The sequence below is a fragment of the Podarcis tiliguerta genome (genome assembly GCF_965153285.1).
Source record: "Podarcis tiliguerta genome assembly, chromosome: 7".
In the NCBI taxonomy this organism is placed as follows: domain Eukaryota; kingdom Metazoa; phylum Chordata; class Lepidosauria; order Squamata; family Lacertidae; genus Podarcis; species Podarcis tiliguerta.
Genome location: NC_139540.1, coordinates 7,830,032 through 7,839,777, shown reverse-complemented (window position 1 = coordinate 7,839,777; position 9,746 = coordinate 7,830,032). Strand labels below are relative to the sequence as shown.

At 43.9% G+C, this 9,746-nt stretch overlaps 1 protein-coding gene across 1 annotated transcript in view; it reads right to left on the bottom strand.

Moving 5' to 3' along the window:
* Positions 1-4,793: 4,793 nt before the first annotated feature.
* The window catches only part of COL22A1 (collagen type XXII alpha 1 chain), a 195,545-nt gene continuing 190,592 nt past the window's right edge, over positions 4,794-9,746 (bottom strand). Inside the window, exon 65 of the mRNA XM_083450394.1 lies at positions 4,794-8,287. Coding sequence (XP_083306520.1) covers positions 8,100-8,287 — 188 coding nt within the window. The 3' untranslated portion in view covers positions 4,794-8,099. The remainder of the gene's footprint in view (positions 8,288-9,746) is intronic.

The window sequence follows — 9,746 nt, the reverse complement described above, 5'->3', positions numbered from 1 at the left end:
CATTAAAATATAAACATTTATACTTACAATGTATAATAAACAATTACATCTTCCTCTTCATCATCATCATCATCAACATTTTAACTTAAATGCCACTTAATGCCGAAACAGAATTCTAAGTGTAAAACCAATTACAAGAAGCATTAAGATATAGGTATCCAGAATTATAATCTACATAAAAATAAAAATGCACGGCTTACTGCTAAGGAGCAATCCTTTTCACAAGAAGCCAGAGCAAATCAATCTGGTGTAAAGTTGCACCAGAGTAGTGGCGCTACTGCTGACAGAGGCAAAAGGAAAACAACCGTTTAAAATAGTACTAGAGGTACACCATCCATTTTGTTGGCTTAGTTTACACTGGGGTGCCAGGTCACATGCTCAGCCTAAGTCCTGCCCCCCACCCTGAGTCCTATGTCCCCAGAATTGGGTTGCCATATTTTGAAGAGCAAAAAAGAGGACGCTATGACGACTCTCATTTTAAATACCCCTACTATATGTAGTAGTGGCGCTGTGGGTTAAACCACTGAGCCTAGGACTTGCTTATCAGAAGGTCAGCGGTTCGAATCCCCGCAACAGGGTGAGCTCCCATTGCTTAGTCCCTGCTCCTGCCAACCTAGCAGTTCGAAAGCACGTCAAAGTGCAAGTAGATAAATAGGTACCGCTCCGGTGGGAAGGTAAACAGCATTTCCGTGCACTGCTCTGGTTCGCCAGAAGCGGCTTAGTCATGCTGGCCACATGACCCGGAAGATGTACACCGGCTCCCTCGGCCAATAAAGCGAGATGAGCGCCGCAACCACAGTGTAGGCCACGACTGGACCTATTGGTCAGGGGTCCCTTTACCTTTACTTTTACTATATGCAGGCTGTAGAGGCTGTGATATGTTGCTGAGGGGGGCAGGAGAGGAGAAGAGAAGAGGAACGGTCTTCTGCCAGCAGTTATGTCTATGTCTTCATACAGAAAGTATAGCCAGAGACATTTTGGCAAATTTTAAAAATCCCCCCGAACAGAAATTTTACCCCTGAAAAAGAGGATGTGTCCTGGACCTCACAGCTCAGCAAGAGATCATCTGGATCCTAACCTGTCCTCTTGGTGGATCTTGCTAGGGGGTTGCTCCTTAGGTCGTTTGCAACAATAAAAACCAATTATACAAGCCTCAAGATATAAACATCCCTAAATAAAACACACAATAAAACAATCTAATTAAAATATTAAAAAATACATCCATAATTAGAACATATGCAATGCAAATTCAGAGCCAATGCATAGGACACATTGCAATGGACCACATGAAAATGAGAAACAGCTATCCAGCGGAGATAGGATCCTGGTGGCATCAGAGCCTGATTGCTTAGCATAGATCCTGCCCTCCACAATCTGGATGATATGAGATCGTCAAAAGGGGGATTTAGGAACTTCAATTCAACATATAAACACATCAGCATTTTAATATTCATTTCTTCTAAAGTACACATATGTATGCAATTTTCCCCAATATGCACATTTTCCCCCCCAAAGCAATTTCACCCAATATAATGCATTTCCTTGTATAGTGCATTTTTGGATGTCATTTTCATGAATGCGTGCATTTCTATGCATACTCAAATCTGTTATATATTTCATATGCATTACTTGGCTGGAGAACTGCAGCATAAAATCTGGAGAAGTATGAATTCCGAAGGATGGCTGCCAAGTGTTGTTAGAGGAAGTGCAAATCAGATATGCTTCCCTGTAAATGTTAACTTACTTCTCAGCTCTACTTACCCTACACATAGATTTCTATCCCCTTAAAGAGGCAAAATACTCCCTGATCACAACAGGCCCTCCACTGCACACTTCAGGTGGTGGTTGCACCAATGGATTTCCTTCAAAACTGCAGGAACAGTAATTTGAACCCCAGTCCAAGTTTACCAGCTGACCAAAGTTTGATGGGAGAGCCTTGAGGTTGTTCTGTCCTAGCCAGAGAGTCTTCAAGGCCTTTAAGGAACAGACTCCCCGTGGCAGATGCCTGAGAGAATTGAAAAGCAGCAGCAATGTTTCCAGTTTCTGCAGCTGCTGAATGGCGTCAGGGATGGTGCTGATGTGGTTATCGGTAGCATCTAAGAAAACCAGGTTCCTCAGCTGACAAACAGGTGCAGGGAGCTCTGCCAGGCTGTTGTTTGCCAAATGGAGACTATGAAGTTTCTGGAGGCCTCCTATTTCCTCGGGCAGAGAGGCTATGCTGTTGTTGCTGAGGGTGAGTCTCTCCAGCTTGCCTAAGGAGCCTATCTCAGCAGGGACCTCTTTCAGGTTGTTGGAGTCCAGGTAGAGGAAGGCCAGGTTTTGCAAGTGGCCAATCTCACGAGGGACAAGATCCATCCTGTACCTCAGGCAGCTCTCTCGTTCCGGAGTCATCTCCAGAACTCTCAATCCTTGCAGTGCAAAGATCTGGCGAGGCACTGACATCAACTCTTTGCCTTCCAGTTTGAGCTTTTCCCCACCTTTGTACTGGGGATCGTGTTCTGTTGGAATTTCCATTGCTGGTCAGCATAGAGTAGGGGCAGAGGGAAGTTGCCGGCTAGTTTCATCCTCATTCTTGGTGAAACAGGAGGAAAGGGGTCATGGTCCACTGTCAGCTGCTTTTGAGACTTCCCTCAGCCTGGCTCTCAGTCCACCTGAATTCCTCCTTGTTGTAAATACGGAGAGCTTTCAGGTTGCTCAGCTACATCTGGTAGGTAAACACTTGTGTCTCTGGAGAGCAAAAACTTCCTCGTCTTTTGTGTAGCTCCTGACAGAAAGTACACAGCCCAGCCCACACTGTTTTCTTTACTTAAGCAAAGCCAACTTCCATTTCAATGTAAACTGAAACTACAGTTCCGTGCTATTGATTACCTTCACCATCTGTCAGTCCTTACCTGTTACAACCTGTTTTTCTTTTCTTTTGCAGTTTGACGTTTTGCAGTTGCTTTCACCCGATTCAAAAGGCATTGATATCATTGGGAATGCTGGTGATGCAAGATGGCAGTCTTCTTCCTCCAGTGGTCTCTACACCACAGACCCACCAAGTATTCCTATTTTCCAGGGATGCTTCTGGATTTGCAGAAGCCGTCCCAGTTTTTGATTTGATTCTGGAATGTCCCGCTCTTCCTTAGGACATCCCTATTTTCATCACAGAAATGTTGGAGGATATGACATCATCCTTTTTTATTGCTGTTGTTGTTATTTAACCCTATGTTCCTTTAACCCTAAGTTCCTATGGTGGATTGTGATAATCAAAATGTTAAAAACAGTTTGCAATGACTTTGAATCACAGAAGCACGTATTTTTAAGGTGGGACTTAAAAGTATACATCTCAGCTGCAAATGCCAGGGGGGAAGAGGAGGAGGAGGAGGAGGAGGAGGAGGAGGAAGAAGAAGAAGAAGAAGAAGAAGAAGAAGAAGAAGAAGAAGAGTAGTTTGGATTTGATATCCCGCTTTATCACTACCCGAAGGAGTCTCAAAGTGGCTAACATTCTCCTTTTCCTTCCTTTCCCACAACAAACACTCTGTGAGGTAAGTGAGGCTGAGAGACTTCAAAGAAGTGAGACTAGCCCAAGGTCACCCAGCAGCTGCATGTGGAGGAGCGGAGACACAAACCTGGTTCACCAGATTACGAGTCTACCGCTCTTAACCACTACACCACACAGGAAAAGAGGTGTGTTTTCAGCATTTGTCAAGAGCTGCATGATGAAGATGCCCTTTGCTAGGTTGCCACCTCCAGAGCTTCTGAGGGTGGTGGAACAACTAAGAGGACTTGCCTCTGCCTATTTTAACACCAAAAGGGGGTCTGTAGTGAAGGAGGTGTGAGCTCCTTCAAATGGGCCCAGAAATGAACTGGTAACCAATACAGCTGTTTTGAAACATGGTTTATGTGAGAGTGGAACAGACTCTGGCCACTGCATTTTGAAACAATTGAAGTTTTCGAGTCATCTTCAAGGGCAGCCCCATGCTGAGTGCTTTGCAATAATATGCTTACTATATAATGCTGAATGTCAAAATAGGCTTCTAAGAAGTTTGCAAGGACAAAGGACAGTTACACAACCATTAGAATATAAACCTCAATAATATAATCCTCTCAATACATTAAAATAGAAATATTCATAATAATTAAAAATATGCAATAAAAACCATTCCTTGAAAACATAGCAATTAAAACTTGGGACTTAGGAAGAGAGATAAGTTGAATGTCTGTGTCACCAAATGTGTATTTAACAATATATGAAATATTTCATTTAGCAAGTTACAAAGGCTGGTATTTTATTAGCAAGGATGGACAAATACATCCATATTGGCTTCTGATTTTTCAAACCTTAAGTTCCATTGAGCCCAGTGACATACCCATTTGTGATTTTTTTTTCTTTAAAAAAGTGTGCATGAAAATAAATAAGCATTTTTGTATGCATGCCTCTGGTAGCCTACCCATAAAGATAAATGGTGCTTTTTGAATATTTAGTTTTATTAAATAATGCAAAATAACATGTATATACATTATAGCCTGAAATTATTCTGAGAGGAAAGGGTTTCAGATGCCTGCAATCTATTGTGTCAGAAATTCAGCACAGCACACAAATACAGTGGGCACGTGGGTGGGGAAGGGTTTAATAATCCCACTGAAAACAGCAGCCACCGCCTTAGTCAAATAGGACCATGAGGCAGTGTTGCAAAAGGGACCACTTACAAAGGACAGGAAACAAAAACTCATCACCAGCAAAATGCCCCCCTCCCCAATATTTAGTCCAACAAGAAAGACAAAGCTGCAAATCAAACTCCCTTAAAACATTTTGGCTAAGATATTTATTTGCCAGCAAAATACTTCTGAGATTTCTCCTTCAGAGACAACACAGGCATCATAATTATCTGGAATAGAGCCTGCTTGCTACAATCACAATAATTTAGACACTCCACAGATTATACTGTTGCATTTCTTCAAAAAAATGAAAGCACTGATGCCATAAAACCCACATAAAAATAGCACCTTTAAAAATATATAAATAACATTTGTCTTTAACACTAAATCAACAGCACAGTCTAAGAGCTTCTTCCGTTGAAATGATGAACTTATTGCGTGGACTTGTTGCCTGCTCCTCCACCACTACTCTTGTCTCTATTGTACTTGGCTGCTTCAGAATCCGCAGGTTAAAAAAGCCAGCTCACTTAACAAAGGGGAAAACAAAAGCCCAACCATATGGCTGCCCCTTGGCTAATCTTGGCAAAGAAAACATTTGTAAACAAGAAGGCAATGGGTGCCAAACAGTATTTGTGAGATTTGTGCCATGGCATAGCCATGTGAGCTCAAAGCTCCATTATAGAACAATGGCTTTGCATGCATGAGGTTTCAGATTCAGTATTTCCAGTTTATATATTTTTCCAAAAGGATCTTAGGTACCCAAACTGGGAATGATTATCTGCCTGCAGTGGGGCTCTGGTGAGCTGACAGTCAGAATTTAATGGGTCAAGAATCAAGTAGCATTGCATCTTCCTAGAGCTGTGGAATTGACCTGGCAGATTTCCCATTGACTATATCTTCTTTCAGCATCTTGGATGCAATCCTGATTGCAGTGCCCCAGCGCAGGGATGCTCTGATCCCACCCAGGCAGTTCTGAGGTCGATTCCAGCATTGGAATTCAACTTCAGCTGGAATGGTTTCCTCTACCAACCACAACCACCCAGCCAGCAAAATTAATGCCAGCTATTTCTCTGCTTTACATGCTCTACAACAGGCATTAGCAAACTTGGCCCTCCAGATGTTTTGAGACTACAATTCCCATCATCCTTGACCACTGGTCCTGTTAGCTAGGGATGATGGGAGTTGTAGTCCCAAAACATCAGGAGGGCCATGTTTGCCTATGCCTGCTCTACAAGGACCTGGATTCAGATACCAGGCCCTTTGGCAGACCAACTTTGCATTACAAAGATGTCTGCAAACATAACATGAAGGCTGGCAACTTCAACCCCACCATGTGGGAATCCCTCACAGAAGACCACAGTGCCTGGAGACAGACAGGTTGTGCATCCATAGCAGTGACCAGAGGAGGAATGACCACTGGGAGGGGTGCAGAGAGAAGAAGCCATGGTGTATCTACAGCAGCACAACCCAACACCTTCATCTTCCCCAACTGCAACAAAACATGTCTCTCCTGTATCGGTCTCAACAGCCACAGCAGGCTCTGCAACCTTCCAACAGCTTGACTCCTTCATTGTCTCCCAAGACAGATGGGTGCCAACAATCTCACTGCTTCAGGAAAATCTTCCAATATGCTGTGGTATGTGATATTAAAGACGCAGTCCTAATATCCCAAGTTCATTCTTCGAGGAATGAAGGACTGCAGTTGGATTGACTTCTGAGCAAACAAGTCAAGGATTGCACTATTAAAATGTGTGTGTTTTCAGCTCACAAAATAACCAATTTACAGTGTTACCCACTCACCCTGAGCCTTGGGGAATTGAGCCAAATCAAGGCAAAAAATTAGGTTTGGACTGATACATTTTGCTGAAGAAGCAAATACTTGTTACATATATCCCCTCACTTTTATGTATTATTTATTTTGTTATTTATTGAATTTATATACCCGGAGGTCTCAGGGTGGTTAAAAAAAAAAAAAGGCTTTTCCTCTGTCATTTTGTTTAATAATGACTGGGTGCAGGTGTGCTGGGGAGACTCGGATGAAAATAAAGCAAGAAATATTTAGGAGATGATGAGGGCAAAGACAGATTTTCAGTTACAGGCCTGATTCTTTGATTCATGGGACATTGCTTAATCATTGGAAAACGGAAGTGGTACAGTGGTAATTTACTCCCCCTTCTCCTGCCAGCCACTTTCCCTTCACCCTAGACACCCCCACACAGCTGAAACCTTCAGACGTGGGTGAGAAAAGCAGTTGGCCAGGGAGGAATGTATGGGGAGGTGAATGGGCAGGTGCCAAGCCAAAGTCCTGTAAGGGGAGGGCTGTAGATCAGATGGTAGAACATTTGCACTGCATGTAGAAGGTCTGAGGTCATGACATCTCCTGGGACAGGCTCCGTGTCTGAAATGGTGACCTGCTACCAGCCACCGTAGACAAGTCTAAGCAAGATGGACCAATGGCGAGACTTGACAGAAGGCAGATTCCTACGTCCACATTTAATTAGATCCCATATTCAAATCCATGAAGACTAGAGTCTTATTTTATTTCTAGGGGAAGGGCTCAGTGACAGAGCTACTGTTTTGCATGCAGGAAGCAGGGTCAGTCCCAGATTGTGCTGGCACAGACGCTTGATGGAAATGCTTGGCAGCTGCTCCCTGACAGAGCAAGAAATGCTGTCTAGATGGACCAAGGAGAATCTGAGGCTCCTAATGACAAACTTATATGCAAATTGTAAGATCGCAATATAATCTATCACACTGCCTCCATGCTTTGTAAAGTGGGTATATTCCCTCTCTCTATAATATCGTTTAATATTAGCAAGTCCCTCTGCCTTACAACTTGGGCCAAACAAAGCCCTGAATAATTACATCTATGATCTTTAGACAGACAGGAGGTACCTCCAGCTAAGTAAATATCCTGTTCCAGAAACTGATTGTAATGGGTCTACAAATTTACATCGTTGCTCCTAATATCCCGCTGCCACTTATGACTTATCCAGCCAGAATGCGACCTCTTTCTGTCACATTGTTCACTTCCAGGTCTCTACTGTGCCCCTAGCTTAGCCTTCAGAGATGATAATAATAAGAATTTTAAAAAAATCAACAGCCAAAATGTCTTCTTTTTCAGCTCTAACAGGGATTCTTTCTATACTTCATTGACAATATTTATATATATATTTAAAAAACCTTCTTTTAAAAACAACTTTGAATTTGCCCTGATATTAGAGAAAACAAAAGCAAAACAAAGAACACTTTTCACCTCATAAAAGAATAGCAATTTATAACTTCTTATTTATGATAAACTTGACCGACCGGCAGCATTGGATGGTTTTAATAGTCTACAAGGCCTCTCGAAAAGAAACAGAAGCAGGGAAAACAGGCGAGACCTCGCAACTTCCTTGCTTGCTTCAAGTTTCAGACGTAGGTCCATAGGAGGTTCATGGGCTTTGGGGCCTTGCCTTCTAAGGCCCCTTGACGTTGCTGGGCCTGGCAGCCAGGCTTGCATAGTAGGCACACTGAGAGGGATCACATTGTCCATTGGCTCCTGGTGGCCCCTGGGGACCCATCAGTCCAGGAACGCCCGCTTCGCCCTGGGGGCCTGGCGATCCTGGCATCCCATCTTTGCCATAGCCAGGTTCACCCGGGACACCTAGGGAACAAAGCATTGTGGGTAAGCATCACTGCCACGTTGCTACCAGCCTGACCAAATAGCGCCGGTGTTTGGATGGTCAGGCTAAGAAAAAAAGACAGCTTCACCTGCAAAATGAGCTGTTGTCTAAAGGTGGTTGAAAACAAAGCTGGACCAAAGCCAGCCATGGCAGCATCTTCGCAATGAAAAGTCTGATGGGTACCAGACTGGCATGTGCATCTCATGGCCCATCCCAGATAAGGAAGGCACATGTGTGATAGTAAACTTTTTCACCAACAAGAGAAACACCCACTGTAGCTTCTGTCAGGAGCTTGTCCTACACTCGAGTAGGACCCTGGCAGAGACACATGCCCAACTGGCATGTTTTTTCCCTCCTGGTCGATCATTCAGGAGCTTCAAAAGCTTTCTTCAGCCCAAATATCACAGCAAATGATGCCAACAGACATCAGCACACTTAGGGATCCGCAGAGTTTGTGCAGCTTGCGTAACAGACCTCAGCAACTCAGCATTTTGGCTAATCTATTTACATATAAACACACACGGAGCACTGCAACATGGCTCCCTGTCTCTCTAGCATCAGACAGCAAAGAGAAAGAACAAAGGACAATAGTCCCACTTCACGGAACACAATAACACAAACATCCTGTCTCCGTCACTTCCCACTTTGTGGAGTCTAAACATACACCGTCATGTGATAGGCAAAAATCCCATGACTGTAATCATGGAGCAGGAATTCTAACAGCTTCTACAGTGCTCTGGACAAACACAGAGACACACTTCTAGCCTCTAGGCAGCTGTCAACAAGTCTAAGCCTTGCAGAGCAACTGCAGCAACAGGGACAACCCCATCCTTCTGCTGGCTTATATACCCTCCCTTGACAGGTTGTACTCCTGCAACATGAGACTTCTCCTGCTTGGCAGTCACTGCTGCTCTTCCCACTATAAGTCTCTCCTGATTCTAGGAGATAGCGGGGGCAAGGGAAGATGTGGAGTCTACTGACCCATCTGTTGACTGTGCCTTCCTCTGTCTCAGACTGCCCTAACTCTGTTCCCTTGCCCTGGCTCTTGCGTTGTGGGCAGCATCAAGCTCCATAAATTTATTTATTTATACATACATACATACATACATACCCCACCCATCTGGCTGGATTTCCCCAGCCACTCTGGGTGGCTTCCAACAGAATATTAAAATACAATAATTTAATAAATAGTAAAAGCTTCCCTAAACAGGGCTGCCTTCAGCTGTCTTCTAAAAGTCAGGTAGTTGTTGTTCTCTTTGAAATCTGGTGGGAGGGCGTTCCACAGAGTGGGTGCCACTACCAAGAAGGCCCTCTGCCCGGTTCCCTGTAACCTCGCTTCTCTCAGCGAGGGAACTGCCAGACGGCCCTCAGCACTGGACCTCAGTGTCCGGGCAGAACAATGGGGGTGGAGACGCATTTTCAGGTATAAATTACTAGTCT